The following is a 19,560-nucleotide window of genomic DNA, read 5'->3' on the forward strand; positions in this document are numbered from 1 at the left end:
CTGGTCAAGTGATAATCATTCATTCAACTTGAGCATTGGTGATGAGTTTCCCAACCCCTCTTCGTTTGATGCCTGAGTGTGGAGAGGTCACCTGCTGGAGAGATCAGGAGTGGACTGAGTTTTTTTAATATATAAATACGGGGTGCGTGGGTGGGGTGCAGTGGGGAGGGGGTGGGGGGGTGGGGAGGGGTGGGGGGTGCAGTGGGGAGGGGGTGGGGGGGGTGCAGTGGGGAGGGGTGGGGGGTGGGTGCAGTGGGGGGGTGCAGTGGGGAGGGGGGTGGGGGGGGTGGGTGCAGTGGGGAGGGGGTGGGGGTGTGGGTGCAGTGGGGAGTGGGGGGGGGTGCAGTGGGGAGGGGGTGGGGGGTGCAGTGGGGAGGGGGTGGGGGGGTGCCCACCGCACCCCCCCCACCCCCTCCCCACTGCACCCCCCCACCCCCTCCCCACTGCACCCCCCCTCCCCACTGCACCCACCCCCACCCCCTCCCCACTGCACCCCCCCACCCCCTCCCCACTGCACCCCCCCACCCCCTCCCACTGCACCCCCCCCCTCCCCACTGCACCCCCCCCACCCCCTCCCCACTGCACCCCCCCCCCCTCCCACTGCACCCCCCCCCCCACCCCCCCCCCCTCACCCCCCCCCCCCCCTCCCCACTGCACCCCCCCCCCTCCTCCCACCGCACCGCACCACCGCATCGAGTTGCGTTGCGTTTGTAGATGAATAACCAGTCGGGTCACAGACACAGACCGTGTCTCCCTCCTCGCCTCCAGACTCATTTGATATCAATCTTTATTTTTCTCTGTGTGTGTGTGTGTGTGTGGGGGGGGGGGGGAGGGTTTGGGAGGAAATTGCGACGTCAGACATAAAACGCCCCCCCCCCCCCCCCCCCCCCTCCAGCCTACGTGCACGTTGAGAGGTTTCGTCGTTGAGAAACCTTCGCGTTGTGCGAGACGCAGAAACGCACAAAAAAACGCTTTTTTGGGGCTGTATTTTGCAATGACAATAAATGCAACAAATGCACAAACACACTGTTGCATCGCAGCTCTATATGTGTATACATATATATGTATATTGTGTGTGTGTGTGTTGTTGTAAACGTGCAGACGTATTGCATTACGTGCTGAAGTGATGCGATGTGGATTGATTCCCCACCTCGTGCATCACTTTTACCCCAATGCAATACTTCCACCGGGCAGTTCCTCCAACCCACCGAGGTGTTTTTTTATATGTATATCTGGCCCCTATTTTACTCCCCCCCACCCCCCCCCCCCCACAAAACACGCAAGTCCCATCGATTTACTTCTGTGGAGCGCTTCGAGACGTCTCGCAGACGCGACCAGGCGCTGTGTCGTAATGCAAGGATTATTATTAAGTTCGTGTTTTCCGATGGACTTCCGTTCCTCCCGACTTGAAAGGAAAGCACGTCGTTTGTTGTCGCTGTTGGGAGTAGACTTGACAACCAGACATGTCGTGTGCATTTCCTCCTTTTTTTTTGCTGCTTCCCTCTCTCACGCTCTCCGCTCTCTGTCCCGCTCTCCTCCCACACACTCCACCACCTTGACATTAACTTTCTTTGGCGTCGGTGGGGACGTCATTTGAATTTTTGCAAGGAATATTTTTTCCGCCCCCCCCCCCCCCCTCCAAAAAAAAATCCGGTCATGAATGCCAGACGTTGGAATGGAAATGACTCCAGTGACAATCAAATGCACGAGAGAGAGGGAGAGAGAGAGAGAGAGAGATGGGCAAATCAAAAGAAAGCAACGGCAACATCAGTATGAGAGCAAAAGAAATTGAATGAGTGAACAAACGAATGGTAAGGGTCTGTACGGTTGTTGTAAGTGCCTGGACCTCTTTAGAAAATACCATGTGCCCTGCAGTCAGTTGTTTTGACTGACCCACACCACTGTTTTCCTTATCTGCAAATACATCGGCGTCTTCATGTGCTCGAGTTGATGTGACACAGCGCAGAAGGTATGCGCTCACTTTTCAAAACACGATACTGTACCTGATAAGGACGAAGGTGGGTTTCTCCCCCACCCCTCAAAGGTAACGATCCGATAGGTGACAACCCTCGTGTAAATAAGAGCAGCAAAAAGCATCTTTTGACAGCGGCTATCAATGGAGATTGACGCTGGAGAGATCTTGCCAATTGGCAGGAACGTCACTGGCGGCTGCAGGTGGCCACAAAACATCACCACTTCTTTAATCCTTTCATTTACTCATTGCTAATAATAATAACAATTAATAATAATATGGTCACTTCATCCACGACTGTTTGTGGGACACTGCTGAGCGCAATTGGCTGCCGCGTTTTGCCCACAAGATACGCAAGTTAATTCACATTCCAGTGTATTCTGTTATGGGAACTCCAAGCCACAATCATAATATAAGTAGTTTGCTGGTGTCAGTGAGCAAAGTTGTCACTGAGAAAGGGGTGACTGTTTATCCTCGATGGAACAAATTGGGTCATGATCACATCATAAGTCTGAAACATTGCGTTTAAAGCAACAAGTGGACAGAGCAGCAAGATTGTTGCATCATCACTTCATAGTCAAACCGAAAATTATCAAATCTTTTCAGTTTATTTATAAGGACAGTTTGGAATACAACACCACTAGGCCATCTATATAGTACAGAGCTAAGGTTCATATACAGAATTAGATACCCGACAGGGCAGTTAAACAGATATAAACAAACAACTCCTTCTATAAACCCATCCCCACCCAGTTAGTCATCATCTACTCACAGGAGCAAATTCATCATGTAAAAATATACATTACACTTATAAATACAGACATATCACTATCAACATGTCTTCGTTAATACATTTTAAATACACTGTACACCATTGACCAGTTAGTATGATACACACACAGAACATAATCTCATGGCTAAAGAATTAATTCTGGTTTATGTTAAGTATAATGCTCTTCAGATGGTCCTACTTACAAACTACAGGAAAAAGCAATATTAAAAAAAATTCACCCAACTGGTCCTCTTCCCCTGTAGATTCCACTGCAGTAAACCCTTGAGAAAAATATACATTGCAATATATTTTGCTCCATGTCAAATATATATCTAAAATATAATGCAATGCAGCAAATATTTTGTGTTTATAAGGGAGTGCAGTATTCGTGAACAAATTCAACCTTTTTTTATATATATCTTTTGATATTGTGCAACTTGGTTACATTCTTTGTAAGAATATTAATAGCTAAGGAGCTTATGGTGGGTAAAGGTAAAACGTTTTCAATCGCTACAACACAATTAAATCAGAAGCCCCAATTTCATGTCTTCCACTGGAGAGCAGTGAGGAAAGAATCTGTTCAATATCCACATTGTTGACTCTTCCAATAATGTAAATGCTAGGACACAAAACTGTTACCTGGATTTGGGGAGTGGGGATTAATTATTCTGATTCAACGATAACCTCCCCCAATGAACAATATTGTGCTTAAAGAGAGTGATTGCTATCGATAGGATGCTTTTGCCAGTTTACCAGATGCTTCAGAGAGATTGAAAACTGTTTAATGAGGGTGTGCGGCTGACACCATATCCTGCCTGTTCAGGGAGAATGGTTCCTTGCTTGTTATTGGATTTTCAGGCATTTTTAACCTCACTCGACATGTGCCAACCTGCCTATTAGCTTGACCCAAACGTTCTACATGAGGGCCTTGAATTCCAACCTCGGACTCAAAAATATATTAATTTTTTTAAGTAAAGACGGAGGGGAAAGCAGGGGTAACTTTTAGTCATGGCAACTTGGTCACTGTTAATAGATCATCAGTGATTCATCTAAATGGTTAGCTCTCCAACCTTGAACTTCAGGATCGTGCTCAGAATGGACATGTCAATCGGACAACAGGATTGTGCTGGGAAATCGTATATATACCAAGGATTGCCTTACGTATTAACACAGGGGGAAAAGCATCTGCAAATTAGACTTACTGTTTTAAGAAAAAATCTGTGGATTTCTTGGCTGATATGATTGACACTTCAAGGTCACTTGGAATTAATAACCATTTAGTAAGTAGGAACCCAGGTTGTTATTTTCCGTGTATAATAATTCCTTAACAACAAATTGGTCACTCAATTCACGGCTGTTTGTGGGACATTTGACTGCTGCGTATCGCCCACAAAATATACAGTCTATTCACTTTACAGTATATTCTGTGAACCGCTTTGAGACGTCTCGAAGACATCATAAGGCACCATATCAAATGCAAGGATTATTCAGTTCTTCCATTACTCCTCTCCCGAAGTTACCGAGATGTGGTGGAGTATGGGTATGGTTCCACAGTCATGACCATTTTACAGTACCTAAATCCTGAGCCCAGACACTAAGTTTTACAATCATGGGCTTTGCGAGGTTGATCTTGTCCTCGTTGAATGGTCACACACCAACAGAAATCACTGGAGAGGAATCAAGAGCAGAAATTCTAATTGATTTTCCTCCCTCCGTCTCTGCAGTAGAGGTGAGATGAAATGGCCTTGGACTCTCCTGGACTAGAGAGTTGAACAAAAAATAGTTTATTTCTTAAATGAGTCCGGTGTCTTGGCCTCTATCACATTAACCTGTCCTTGGTGTCGATTACTTTACATGCATCTACGGCTAAGGGCTCAATCATAGTTTATTTTACTAATGTTTGACAAGAGCTTGGAGGTGCTATCCTGATAGTACGAGAGGCTAACGGGAAGCTTGTCTAGAAAAATCTGGCACATAATACTTAGGTCTAGACCCAATGCAGAACCTCGGTAACAATAAAAATTATACAAATCAATGCTGGATGCAGCCTCCTCACAGGCCAGTAAGGTGTATGTGTCTGTGTGTGGGGGCGGGGGAGTGGGGGGAGAGAGGGAACACAGGCAGCCATAAACTATCGGTAGTTTGGTCTGCCAGACAGAGCTTTGAAGACTAAGGAGATCTCAGGGGGCTTCCTGACATCTATTTACTCTACTTTGATCATGATTTAAAAAAAAGAAACACAGATCATTAAAAATCTTTACAGTACAAGTGTAATATTGTCTGCAAAATGTAAGCCCACCTGAACAGGTAGTGGATTGGGCAAACCCATAACATTTTGTATGATTAAATTCTAATCACCTTTGTACAGGAACGAAAAGAGTGGGGAGGGGAGAGGGGAGGCAATATTAAATATTAAATATAAGGTTGTTAATCCCACAGGTGACAATTCCTCCTCCGTCTCCTGGAATGTAAAGTTATGGTATCAGTCAATGAATCAGACATGTGTTAGCATTAACATGTTTCCACACGCACACATACTCTACTCGGCTGGTGTGGTCAACGTGTGACATCCCATGTTACATCCGCACGTGGCTTGAATGAGAACCTCATTGAATTGAGTTGAAGAAGGCTGTGCTTTCCAGGTAGACATCATAGGTACTTACTTGCATGTCGAACGGACATATTTAAGGGAAATTAAATCTCTGTTGTAAAATAGAGAGGGTAAGTGATATAGGGGGAAAAAAAGTTACAAACGAGAGTATTTACTCAACAATCTCAATCTCTCATCTTAAACTCTTACCCACCAACATTTGAAAAAATACCAAGTTAGATTTACAAGAATACTTGTCTATATATAGATATATTTTAGCAGCTACAAAGTAAATGGAGTGCGCAGCTCAGTGCACCAGCATTATGTACAGGTATTAAATAAAATGTCCAAACAACTATGTAAATTGAAGTTAACAGTGCAAGTATTAGCCATTTGCAGCAAAACAATTTTTTTAAAAAAAGAACGTAACACTGCTTTTTCTTCTTGGTTTCTTTTTACCCCCCACCCAAAAGAATATGTACAAAAAAAAAGCATCTCTCTTGTGTTGGCTGTTAAGCGCAGTAAAACCAGTAAACATTAGAAATGGAGTGTATGCACATTATTTTAAACCCTAAAATTGCCCAACACAGCCAATACAGTCTTGGGCAACAGGCTTTAAAAAGGCTCATTGCACATACTTTATGGCAACTTCTTTGCAACTTCTAAACTAGCTGCTGAGTTCCAAATATTGCAGTCTTGTGTTTCCTGTAGCATTTATCTCGCGCACGTCATAAGCTGTACGCTCCCTCCTCCCTGCTAGTGCTGTCAGCAGTGCACGGTCACTGCCTAAATGTCTATTCCTTTGACCAAAGATGCCTCGAGGGTGATGTTGAACTCCTGCAGGGTTTGCAGCACTCGGATCAAGGAGTTGACGAGGGTGTGGTCTTTGATGAGAGCCATGTCCTCGTACATCTGAGCCGTGATTGGGCAGTCGGCAAGCAGCGCGATCCAGTGGTGCAAGAGGTGGTCCCTGTCACGCAAGGAGAAAGAGGTTGAGGATGTGACGGAGAGACCGACAGACATAGTCATTCGGCTGCAGGAAACGCAGAGCGAAAAGCATTACAGCTTAAACAAAACACAAAATCCCGACACTCCCTTCGTCGTAAAACAGAACTAGATCGGTTGAAGAGATGGGTCTTAAGGGCAGTGAGGGAGCGACAAAGTGGAGGGTCTCCAGGATGAAGCTTCAGAGAGTAGGACGGAACAGTTGAAAGCCATCCCACGATCGGTGAGCGAGACCAAAGCAGATCGCTGAGTAGTGAGAGTGAACCGGGTGGTAGGGATACAGAAAGCCGCAGAGGTAAGGTGCTTGAACGTGAGGACAAACAAAAATGAGGGTGACAGGCTCACGGAGCACAGTTCAGGAGAGGACGTGGGCTGCAGAATCCTGGAAAGTGTGTAATGTAGGAAGGCAATCATGTCAAAGTAACCAGCGCAGACCTGCTGAGCCAGTGCTGCTTCCGGACAAACTTTAAAATGTCAACACAAACGCAGTTCGACACATCAGCTTTGTGAATCACTACCAATAAAAAAAACTTTTGAAAGCAATCGTGGGCTGGATCACATATCACACTGCATCAGAAAGCTTGCAGACACTCAGACTAGATTGTCTTGGACAAGGTGTCTGATGGTGGCTGGATTTCCAGGGCGACTCAGCCTCTTCGGTAGAGAAAGGGACATTTTCCTTCCCCACCCCCGAAAACTTCTCTGTAGTAACTTATCTCAGAGAGGCTGAACTTTTAATCTGGTACATTTCATTTTATCAGATATTTTTAAGCAATTGATGGAACATCATCAAATAAATAAATAAAAACAATAATTTGGTCACTCAGATCCATGACTGTTTGTGGGATACTGCTGGGCGCAATTGGCTGCCATGTTTTGCCCACAAAATATAATAATAATAATCCTTGTATTAGATATAGCGCCTTATTACGTCTTTGAGACATCTCAAAGCGCTTCACAAAATACACTGTAAAGTGAATTGACCGTATATATTTTGTGGGTGAGTCAATTCACTTTACAGTATATTCTGTGAAGCGTTTTGAGACATCTCAACCACGTGCTAAGGCGCTATATCAAATGCAAGGGTTATTATCATTCACTAGCTCGTCCAGAAATACAAATTGTTCCAATGGTGGTTTTACATATGTGGAAAGAAGACCAGTTATCAGGTGGATCACAATATTGTCTTCAAGAGAATGCAAAGAAGTGTTTATTACCTTGAGCCCAAGCAGACCAGCAGCAGAAACTTGCCATCTTTTCCAATGTTCCTGGGAGCACTGTTGATGGCACTGACAAACTTGCAGAAATTCCTGGCCCGCGTCTGCCAGTTCTCTTCTGGAGTCACTTCAGTCTGTTCAAGGCTCTCAAAGTGAGCGTAAGTCTTTTCTGAAAGAAAGAGCACAAAATGCAGTCAGTAATAATCTTGGATACATGGCATTGTGCTATCTTCATAGCCTCCCTGGACCTCAACTGGCTCAAAGAAAACCTGCCTGGAATCCAAGTCAGGCTTGGAGGTGTAGACATGTCCTCAACCGTGCAAGGGAAAGCCAATGGAACAGCAGAAGGTTTTGCAGTGCAAGATAAAGACATGCTTCAATTAAAAACAAAAACAACGTGTGCTTGACTTACCCAAAAAGTCCCAAATGAAGACATTTTTGAAGAGTCTCGGTGACTTAAATCCATGGTGGAACACCTGTTCCAAGGCAGTTACAAGCCCATTTTCGCCACAAAGCAGTAATGTCAAGCTGCCTCTCTACAACAGAAACACAGAGAGGCACGATTACCTCGGAGCATGGTGTCAGGCACAAACTTCACAGAAAGCTTTCACTGGGATGGTGGGATATAGCAAATAGCCCATGGAGTGAAGTTACTGAACCCATGATGGAAATACTTAAGGTAAGCTGCATATGTGCTTCCCAATGTCCATATTACACGCCTCTCAAAGTGGTTGATTTGGATATTATTGTCGTATAAAATACAGCCTGAGCGCAGTGCTGAGCTGGAAGTTTCCAAATATGGCTGCTGGTTTACTTTACCACTATAATTCTTTCCTTATTTAATTTCAATCCGTTCAATTTCGAATGGATCTGTCATAAAATCCTTTCAAAAAAGAACATTTCAAGAACGACCTGAATTAGCGAAAGAACCACATCACACTCTGGCAGGTTATAACTTCCTTCGCTCAGAATTGTTTCTTGAACCGTAGCCGCCTTACCTCTTTTTCAGGCTTATGAAAGTGTTTGACGATCCCATTGATAGCTTCGCCAACGGACTCTTGTATCTGACCAGTGTTCAGCTCTACAAGAACGAAGGCGAATATTTTAATATTATTAAAAAGCGACAGGTCTTGTGACTTTTTTCTAATGTTGAGCGTAGTACAATGAAAATGCCTTCTACCCCCTTGCGCTCCCCCCTTTGCCCACCCCCTTGCACTCCCCCCTTTGCCCACCCCCTTGCCCCCCCCCACCCCTTATATAAGTAAGTCACAAATTATTGGTGATATAATTGGGTTATAAAGGTTAAACGATTTGGCGAATTGAGGGAGAGAGAAAGTCATTCCTCCCTTTACCACACTCTAATGACTACATCTGATTCTGTGGCAGGTGCTGAGGTCACTCACTTGGCCTGCTGGTGGGAGTTATGTTGACGAGTCTTCTGATCATACTGGGAGATTGCTGCATAGGGGGTGTTCGGCAGTGCCGCTCATCGTTTTCCTGAGTGGCTGACGCGAGTTCCCCGACCAGGATCCTCTCCAAACTCCCGTCATCCACCCCTTTACCGAGCCACCTCCCACACGGGAACCTGGCAACAGAAATAAATGCCGCGACTCGCTCTGATAAGACACACGGATGGTTCTTTAAATCTTATTCTCTCCCACTAACTCCCCCCGAAGGTGGGCAAATCTTGCTGGGAGTCGGGTACCTCAATCACTCCATTCCTCACATGTGTTTGACAGTGAGTGTCATTGGGCTAAGTGACCTCATGGATCATCAAATCCAAGTCCACCCCTATCCTTTTTCTGTCTGCTCCTTAACATTGAAATCAACAAATAGCTATGACCAAGGATCATATAGTTCAGTACAATGTTACACAATGAGCTATCACAGGAGAAAAAACATGCAGGTCGTTCCAATGTGAACCGTTCTGGAATTGTAATCGATTGAACGACATATACGGGCTCAAGTAGGCAAATCCTAAACAGTCTGACTCTAGGTGAACCTGATTTTATGGTGGGCGGAGACTGTGAGAATGAAGAAATGTGTAATCCCAAAGGAAAAAAACTACAGCATTCTCATCAATTTACAACAGGTCTCTGGCTGAGCTGGTGGTTGGGGTCAAAATTTAATATACGCTTCTCTCGGATTTAATATGCAGGGAAGCAAGATTATACAGTGGTTGCAGTATCACAAACACTGAACTTACTTGTACGCATGACCGGTTATCTCATTCCTAACCATGATGCATTCCACCAGCCACTTGGCATACAAGCCCGAGTTGTCGTGACCAACCTGCACTGTAGTGAGTTTCCCCAAGTTCTGGCACTGGAAGATTAAAGAAAGAACCGGTGTACATTTTAAAATGTAATTGACATAGTTTCAAGGGACACTCGTAACCCGTTCCTCATGCCAACACCCTCTTTGTATAGAATATGATCATTTCATGGGTTGGTTTGTGCCATGTCATTAATGAATTAACAATAATCCTTGCATTTGATAGAGCGCCTTATCACGTCACTGAGACATCTCAAAGCGCTTCACAGAATATACTAGAAAGTGAATTGACTGTGTATTTTGTGGGCAAAACGCGGCAGCCAATTGTACACAGCAGCGTCCCACAAACAGTCGTGGATTGAGTGAACAAATTATTTTGAAGAGATTTATTACCCCCCGGAAAGCGATCCGCCAATTGACTAACTGGGTTCCTACTTCCTGCTAGGTAAACAAAGGCGTGTGGAGTAAGGAAACTATTTAAATGTTTATATATTTAAAAGTTCCGCAGGATAACAGACATGATGTCCAATTGTGGAATTTACCCCATTACGTAACTCATGTGTCTTTAGGAGATCTTTTATGCTCAGTACACTGCAATCAACAATCAGAGCTGGGGCTGTTTTCTATATCATTAACCCATGTGAGTTACAACCAAGACAATACTGGAGGTCGTTAAATTAAAACTGTATAATGGTTAACCCATCCTAAGTTTACTGCAGTGCTGAAAGCTTTAGATCAGGTGAAGGGATTTCTGAATCAAGCAGGGCATCAGATAGCAGACCATCTGTCACCCCTGTAACAAGGGTCCGAATCCCGTTTCAGAGAGAGATATGAGGAAATCTCATCCTACTGACAGCTGCTCGAGTCCCAAGTAAGGAGAGTTTTGGGCAGTTCCCAATGGACATAGGCCGAGAGCTCAAATCTGACCGTAATGCAGCACCAGCTGGACATGTTTTCTTATAAAGATAATGAAGATTGCAGTGTAAATTAGAAGCGGCAGCCCCTGGACGGCAATTCTGGTAGTAGGTCTTCTGAGGAAGCATTAGGTAGAAGCAAAGTGCCTTTGGCACTATCTCAGAGGTATGGGGCGAAAGGACAAATTCACTCTCAAGCACCTGCTTGTGTATGGCTGAAAGGTGGCTCAGGCAGAAACCCAGGAAAGGGTTATCAAGCCTTCCCCCTCAGTTAGAAAATCAGTCCCACAAGGAGTTTGCACCCAAAACCGTACAAGGGAGAGAGGAGACAAAGGCACAATTGATAAAGATTGTACTTACTTCATAATACACCATTTAAAGGATCAACGTTAAAAATATTTACAAAGAACAATCGTACTGAACAGATGCTGGTACTTTGTGCTGACCTCAAATGTCATTTCAAGGATGCTCTTAGGCACCTGCAAGATGCCCGTCTCCCCCAGTTCTCCTGATATACAGATCCAGGGATTAGATGTAAACATGGAGCCACCCAGTTTCTTACTGGGAATCACCAGCACGTGGTATGGAATCACTGTAAGATACAAATCATCAATATAAAACCCGCCTCCGGCAATGACCTTACCAGCAGAGCACAAAAAGTGCAGTCTGTCTTTGTCCTGCCCCTTATTTATGGTTTCTCTTTATTGTACATCCAAATAGCTTTATTTTGGAAACTAAAGTAAGAGGACAACATATCCGAAGCCACATCATAGCCACTGGTGAGTTGTCTTGTCCTAGCCCTACTACGCTTAGTTTTTGAGTCCCAAAGCAAATTAAAAAGTAGATAAAAAGTAGATTTTTAAGTAAAAGAAAAGATTTAGGATTATAACAAAGAGCATCATTGTGTGGTATTCTTTGAACTTTGCTTTTGGTCGGATGTACTGCAGTGGTTGTTTATGACCCTAAATATTCCCACATTTCTGGGACATTGTTTTGCTCTGTCATTGGAAATTCCAATGCTAAATTTTCTGAATATGTTTCAAGATGCCATATGATTTTTTTAAAAAAATTACTTGGGATTTCTCAGAAACAAACTAAGGTACACCAGTCTGATATATTGGATTTCAAAGGTTTTCTTAAAACATCAGCTCTATAAATACCAATGTATTGATCCCAGTAATGAACCACATTGAGAGTCAATACCATAGACGAAATATAGGCAATGAAGCTCAAAGATTCTTTGAGTTGATCAAAAATCAATTCTCAACTGCGATTAATAATAATCCTTGCATTTGATATAGCCCCTTATTATGTCATTGAGACATCTCAAAGCACTTCACAGAATACACTGTAACGAGTATAATTTGTGACGAAACGAGATAGCGGGTTAACAAGTCACTTCACACAACAAGAGTTTCTTACTGATGGTTGTAAACACGTTAGTAAAGCAGAAGTAATCCACTGCGTTGAATGAAAGGAGGTGGTAAAGAAATTGTTCCTTCTCATCATCACAGCGCAAGAAGGCGTAACGTTTGTACAGCTTTCTGAAATCAAAGGAAAAAGAATCATTCAAAAGAAGAACATTACACGTTTCAGGAAACCATGAGACAGAGCAGCCGGTAATGCATTTTGCCAATTGCAACACTGTGGTGAGGAAGTTTGTCTGTGTGTAAACCCCAACACCATTCTTAACCGCAAACAATATTTAGTTGTATTGAAATGAACAATCAAGTGTGGGTTATACAGAAGAAGAAAAAAATATATATCATAAAATAAATACTATTTAAACATGAGTGAGTGGATGGGTGGGTGGGTGAGTGACACCCAGTCACTGAAGGGTCATTCACCATTATCTCAGACAAATAGGATTTGTGTTCTCCCTGCCTTCAGTGCCCAGGCATCTAACAATCACAAAGCTACCAGACAGGCATGACCCAGTTCCCTTCAGCCTCTCACTATGAATAAATGAAATGCAGCAGCTTGCACCATGGATTATTTAACATGATCACAGTCAGACAGACTGGCCCACTTTAGAATGTCAGCAGACTCGTGCCGATAGAAGGAAACACTGGAAGCTTCAACAGTTTTTAATATTTTGTATATACAGAAGAGAACTTACACTGTACAGGTTCAGATAAAGAAACACATCACTAGCAGTTAAATTGTTAGTTTACACCCCGAGTGAATTGTAAAACAATCCGATTCTATTCACAATGAATGAATAAGCAGTAAAGACAATTTTAATCTCTGTATTAAGTAATAGCATGTGTGCATTGCTACAAAGCAAATGTGTGTTGTATGAGGACATACTGAATTCCTGATAGATCAGATAGAACATGTGTGGCTCATTGAAAAGCAGCACAACTCAGGTTCATTGCTGTTGTCTATCATAATTAAAAAGCTTTTTTTGGCTCCTTTCCCAATATTTCTTGGTCTCGACAATCAGCAAAAAGAGGTTTACACACGTCTGTCTTTCAGCTGTGAACTTGCTGCTTTCACAAACGTTCAGGTTCGACTATGCAGAACGTGAGTGCAAGTTATCAAATGCTACGGCCACTCTCCAGTCTGCAAAATACTTGCATTTGATATTGCGCCTTTCACACCAGGAGGGTGTATCAAAGCGCTCTGACTGTAAAGGCAAGTGACTGTGTGTTATGGTAGGCGAACGCAGCAGACAATTTGCACACAGCAGACATGAATGTTGCATTTGTAGTGTACATTGGATGGCAAGTACATGATTCTGGCAGCGATGCTTGTTTGACAGTGTTTCTCAAAGTATGATACCAGGGACCAGCTTTGTTTCTTCTTAAAATGTGGTGAACCATTGGTATTTGAGATTGTCAGGTCACTTATCTAAATTGAATTCGGGTGTGGGCAAATTCGTTTTGCCCACAAAATATAAGGTTAATTCACTTTATAGTATATTCTGTAAAGCGCTTTGAGACATCTCGAAGACGTGACAAGGCGCTATATCAAATGCAAGTATTATTATTATATTATTATGGACCGGCTATGAGGTTATCAGGGATGAGCTGCAGTTTTTGACTGATGGGTGAGAAACACAGCTGTAAAATGTACCACAAGTTACTGAGCGCTATACTGTACTCTGTCTTACTTTGTTAACTCCTGGTCTGAGAGGAGTTGTTTGAGGTGCCGGGATAGCAGTTTCTTTTCCATGGACAATCTCACCCAGGCTCGTGCTTTGCCTACATCAGTTTTGATCTCACCAATGTTCTGGATGTGCCTGGAAGGGAAAAGATTCAGACGATAAGGCAATCCATCAGATCCCCTGACTCGCTGCATGTTTTGCCCAGTTCTATGATCTCCAACTGGGGTTTGGACTCTTGCCCAGATTGTGCATTGTAGATTCTGCAGGTCAGTCAAAGGAGATAAAGACCCCAAAAAAACCACAGCAATCAAGATAAAAATATCTTGCAACAAGTGAAAAAATACCAACAGCAACATGACACTTCAAATGTAAATTGCATCTCTTGTGAACACAAGCAAGCCAGCCCAAGGCCACTTAATTTATGGTGAACAGTAATGTCGGGGTTCACGCCCGAATCGCACTGTAAGCAAACCAGCATTATAAGTAAACGTATTACTGTCGGAGGGAGGTGCCGTCCTTCAGATGAGGTGTTAAATCGAGGTCCCACCTGCCTGTTCAGGTGGACGTTAAAGATTCCACGGCACTATTCAACAAGAGAAAGGAATTTCTCCTGGTGTCCTGGCCAACAATCTCCCAGATAAGATTGATCACTGACTTCAGGTTATTTGTGGGACATCGCAGTGCGCAAACTGGCAGTTGCGTTTGCCTTAAAATGCACAATCATACACTTAACAGTACATCCTGTAAAATGCTTTGACTTGTCCTCCTGATAAAAGGTGCTATATCAAATGCAGGATTATTTATTCTTATTATTATAGTGTGGTTCTGTTTTATGAGTTACAACATTGGCTTACTACCCCCCATTTCTGTGATTGAATTGCATACTTGATGGCAGCAATGGCAACCAGTCACTGTATATCTAAACTTTCACAATCGTCAGCTCAACTGTTCCCATAACTATCATGTCAGCCATATCCAAGTGTCACAGAAAAGACTGTTGGGTTAATTAGGACACATGTGTAGAGTTGTGACAAAGTAAAGCCTCCCTCAGCAATGCTGCCCGCAGACATTTAACTCATCTATAATCTTTCCCCCAACACAGAGCTGATCCCAGCAGCACAGCTGTTTATATTATAACAAACTGATAAGAAGCACCTTCCGATTGCAAGCGTTACTTTCAAATGTTCATACAGGACTGCAAGATAATGTTCAGCTCCAATAATAATCCTTAAAAATAATAAGAATCCTTGCATTTGATTATAGCACCTTATCACGTCATTGAGATGTCTCAAAGCGCTTCACAGAATATATTGGAAAGTGGATTCACTGTGTGATTTGGGGGCAAAATCCTTCCACGTAATATGATGTCGAAAACATTTCAAAGAGCTTCACAGGTCATTGCTGACAAGTGTAGTGATGAACAAACGTGGAGGTCAATTTGTGCACAGCAAAGTCCCACAAACAAGCCACAAGGTGAATGACAGTACAGGACGCACTCAAAAGATCAAGATGGAATTTTGTCAGTCCATTCCACTGTCTGATTTTCTCTCGTCCACCCCCCCAAAAAAACACATTCTCCTCCTCTGCCTCCACCTAGCAATCCGACAAACAGAAACAACCTACATCCATGTAAGAAAGTAGCTGAACGGCATGTTGTCTGCCCTGCACAGCCCAACACAGAGACTGAAACAACCACACCCTCCCTCACCTCCCTCAATGTCACGACCAACCGCTCTAGTAAGTGGGCACTGAATGCGCTCAGCAGGGAAGACCTGAAGTGCACGAGAGAAATGGACTCAAACATCCATTATTCATATCTCTGCAGTGTTAATGTTAACTAGGTCGGAAGTAATGGAAAATCTGCCCAGTAAATAGTTTCCTCTCCAACCCCCCACCTCCACCCCACCCCCCAACTCTAATGCAGAGCGCTGTAAAGGTGCCTGGTGGGGGGGGTGTGGGAGGCTCAGTAATAATAATAATAATCTTTGCATTTGACATGTTGTTGAGATGTCTCAAAGCGTCAGCATTCCCTAAATGCATCTGCAAATGCCATGGAATTTTCTGGTAGACAATGACATTGAGTAGAGAGCGAGAGAGGGGGGGAAGAGAGAAAGAGAATACGAATGCGGTGAAGAACGGCACAAGGGTTTCTGCCGACTCTGCAGGTTGGAGCTCCTGATGTGCTGTGGAGGAAGGGATGATGTAACAAGACGTGAAGCTGGTGACCGACACAAGGCAGCAGTGAGACAAGCGAAGCATCTCCTCACAAAGCAGATTAGACAAAACGCAATTCAAAGGAAGTGAGCTGCAAGTGACCTCTGCTGAAGGGTGTCCTGGTGTGTTACATTGCACCTTCCATAGTGGATGGACTTTGATTCAGATTGGAGCTGACCAGCCAAGTAAGGGTAGGTTAATTCAGATATCACACAGAAGCTGCTTTCTTTGACATGACAACAACAACTTGCACTTGTACAGCATCCTCCACGCAGGGTAGCGTCTCAGAGCACTTAACAGTAGCGTTGCCTGACTGGTTCTTGAAAATGACAATAACACTTCAGTCTTCCTCCCCCCTCCCACACACCACCATCACATGTGGTCGAGTAGCCTGTCAACACTGACTACCTGGGCTCAAAACATAAACAAGCACTTGGGCTCAGTGCCAGGGCAGCTGAACCACCAGTAGGAGGATCTTAAAGTTAATCCACTGGGGAAGAAAGAGCCGGAGGAATGTCCTTTCCTGCACCAGGCTCCCCAAGTCCCATCAATCGCACTGGGAAACAAAGAGCCAAAGGCACAAGCACAATGCTACACAGAAAGAAGCTGCAAAGTCAAAAATGGTCTGAAATCAAACCAGTTACATCTCTGGTTCCACGCTGTGACCCGTTCTGCCTTCCACCACCTCTGCAATATTGCCTGCCTCCACCATTGCCTCTTCCCTCAGGCCGCCGAGATCCTCAACCATCTCAGCCTTTGAGACATCTCGAAGACGTGATAAGACGCTATATAAAATGCAAGGATTATTATTATTATTATACGTGGAGTCCTGTAATTGAGTGATTGGAGCACTCGCCTCACAAGCGAGAGACCTGGGTTCAATTCCCGGCAGGGCGAAAGATTGGGCAAGTTTCTTTACTCCACAAGCCTCTGTTTACCTAGCAGTAAGTAGGAATCCGGTTGTTATTCAATTGGCGGATCGCTTTTCCAGCAGTAATAATTTCTTCAAAAAATAATAATAAATTGGTCACTCAATCCACGACTGTTTGTGGGACACTGCTGTGCGCAATTGGCTGTCGCGATTTGTCCAGTCAATTCACTTTACAGTATATTCTGTGAAGCGCTTTGAGACGTCTCAAAGACGTGATAAGGCACTATAGCAAATGCACGGATTATTATTATTCATCACGGCCAGGTTTGACTAAGCTGACTCAATGGGAGGATGGGAGTGATGGGACTTATGGAGCCGAGTGCAGGAAAGTCTACAGGTTGCGGAGTTCTGGATGATCTGGAGCTTATGGAGGGTTGAACTTGCTGCTGGGGGGGCATTAGAGAAATCAAGCCTTCACTTTAAGAGACCGTAACCTTAACATTTAAAACTGTGCAGCATTCTGCCAAATTCTTATCAACTCAGTGTTTATTTCAAGGCCTGTTTTTCCACAGAAGCCAAAAATAATTGGTTAAAGAAAGCAAATTATTAGAACAAAGTTCATCTGAAACCTAATAAAAAAAAGAAGATGGTAATGCAAACATGTGTATGTTTTCTACAAAAGTGACATGATTTATGCAATTGCATGAAAATTGCATTTAACTATTTAAAATCTTACCACAATCTATTATTATTCACTGTTGCTGGGGAACATTTTATGCCATGTTTATAATAGGAAAATCACATTGTACAGACAGATGGGAAGGGTTCAATAGCAATAAAGGGTTAGACATCCCCCAACCCCCTAAACAACTCTATTCTGTGTGATTTGGGGTTGAAAAATGCAATTGAATGTGTTGTTATGATTATAATTATCATTGCAAAACCGAATATATAGTTTTAACTCGATTGCCCGGGGCAAATAAGACGAACCTGAAAAGATGGGAGCTGAAACCTTACGATGTGGTACGAGACTGCTCACAGCACTCGGAACCATCACCCAGCAGGTGGCACAGTGTAGCTTTTTTTCCAATCGCTGTTGCAACTTTGGTTTTAAACTGCCCTCCAAGGCGTTCAGGTTCGCTTGCAGCTGTCCAGCTGGCTGCTGCGTGGCGTATCTTGGATATCTAAAATGAACCCCTGGCGTCGTTGTATAGTCGAGGTGTTATTGGTGCTCTGATAATCCTTGCATTTAATATGGCGCCTTAAAAGCTTCACGGAAATAATACTGTAAAGTATAAATTTTGTAGAAGAACCGCCGCAGCCAATCGCACACGGCGGTGTTCCACAAACAGCGGCGGATTGAGTGACCAAATTATTAATATTATTGTTTTTTTTTGAAGGGATGATTACCCCCGAAAGCAATCTACCAATCGACTAACAACCGGGTTCCTACTTAATGCTAGGTAAACAGAGGGGCGTGGAGCAAGGAAACACGCCTAAGGTTTCACCCTGTCTGGGAATCAGATTGACTGGGTGCACTGAGATAGTTCACGGCCCAAGGTGATGATCCTTCTTCTTTTACGTGGTATCGCAATGCACACTCTGAGATCCCAATGCCTCGGCTCTTACCAACTACGCCCAATATTTTTGTAGACGAGGTGTGCAGAGTGTGACCCTCCAGAGAGACACACGGACAGAAACAAAGAGAAAGAGAGAGAGAGATTCCATTTTATTCCAGACAAACAGAAATTTCTACGCTTATGCGGAACTTTCAGTAGTTTGGTTTAGTATTAATCACAGTGATGGTTTTCCACACGTGTCAAGACACTCAGCAAATCCCCCACAAAAAAGACACCAAGGATAATAATGGGCTCTACCCACCTCATGTCCTGGGTCACTGAGATCTTCAGGGGAGGCATGGCAAGGCTGACATCTGATTTCCTTCTTTCTTGATCGTGGATCGTTCCTGAGGGAAGCAATACACACGTGAAGGGAGTTGCTTTGAATTGTAACCTATTTGGGTGCTGAATCTATTTAATAATTTTCGGGATCCAACACTTTCTCTCAGCTGATATCAACTGCATTTATTTATCACTGGACACGGTCCCAATCCAACACAGCAGCGAAGTGGAATGCAGTGCAAACAATGCAACACACATATATTTACTGATCTCAAAGTACAAAAGCCTGCAGGAACTCATTGGCTAGATACACATATGAAGTCAAATCACGGTTGGGCATCTAGCATATCTTGGACCCTCTAGCCTCACAGAACGTTTTAATGCAACTGAGACCGTCAAGATGTTTATTTGTAAACAAAAACAAATTTTATTTTTTGGGGGAAAAATTCAAGTCAGCCCCCATTAATTTGATGAACACAACAATCAAAGCACTCCAGGGTTAGGGTAGTGCAACAGAGAAGCAGGATATAAAGGGAGATGTGCAGGGATAGCAAACACACTGTATTCTATCGGCTCCAAGCGGTGAGTTGAGAGTGCCATAGGCACTTGTACAGTGCAAATGATCCAAATATAAAGTTTAAAAAAAGAAAGGCAAATTTAAAGTTACAATTAAGATATTGCACCCAAAGCTTACTTTAGAAAGTTAAATGTAAGATGCATG

The 19,560-nt window shown here is 43.6% G+C and overlaps 1 protein-coding gene across 4 annotated transcripts in view; it reads right to left on the reverse strand.

Annotated features, from left to right (window-relative positions):
- Window positions 1-4,183: 4,183 nt before the first annotated feature.
- Window positions 4,184-19,560, reverse strand: part of LOC103175090 (DENN/MADD domain containing 5A) — a 67,686-nt gene continuing 52,309 nt past the window's right edge. For all 4 annotated transcript variants that reach the window (XM_042341387.1, XM_042341386.1, XM_042341385.1 and 1 more), the window contains 10 exons: window positions 18,820-18,904; window positions 13,860-13,988; window positions 12,167-12,288; window positions 11,191-11,336; window positions 9,763-9,881; window positions 8,960-9,141; window positions 8,555-8,637; window positions 7,969-8,092; window positions 7,557-7,725; window positions 4,184-6,304 (listed from right to left, as the gene is read on the reverse strand). In XM_042341387.1, the coding sequence (XP_042197321.1) occupies window positions 6,121-6,304; window positions 7,557-7,725; window positions 7,969-8,092; window positions 8,555-8,637; window positions 8,960-9,141; window positions 9,763-9,881; window positions 11,191-11,336; window positions 12,167-12,288; window positions 13,860-13,988; window positions 18,820-18,904 (1,343 nt within the window). In that variant the 3' untranslated portion in view covers window positions 4,184-6,120. The remainder of the gene's footprint in view (window positions 6,305-7,556; window positions 7,726-7,968; window positions 8,093-8,554; window positions 8,638-8,959; window positions 9,142-9,762; window positions 9,882-11,190; window positions 11,337-12,166; window positions 12,289-13,859; window positions 13,989-18,819; window positions 18,905-19,560) is intronic.

This window comes from Callorhinchus milii, unplaced genomic scaffold (assembly GCF_018977255.1).
Source record: "Callorhinchus milii isolate IMCB2004 unplaced genomic scaffold, IMCB_Cmil_1.0 Scaffold17, whole genome shotgun sequence".
Lineage (NCBI taxonomy): Eukaryota > Metazoa > Chordata > Chondrichthyes > Chimaeriformes > Callorhinchidae > Callorhinchus > Callorhinchus milii.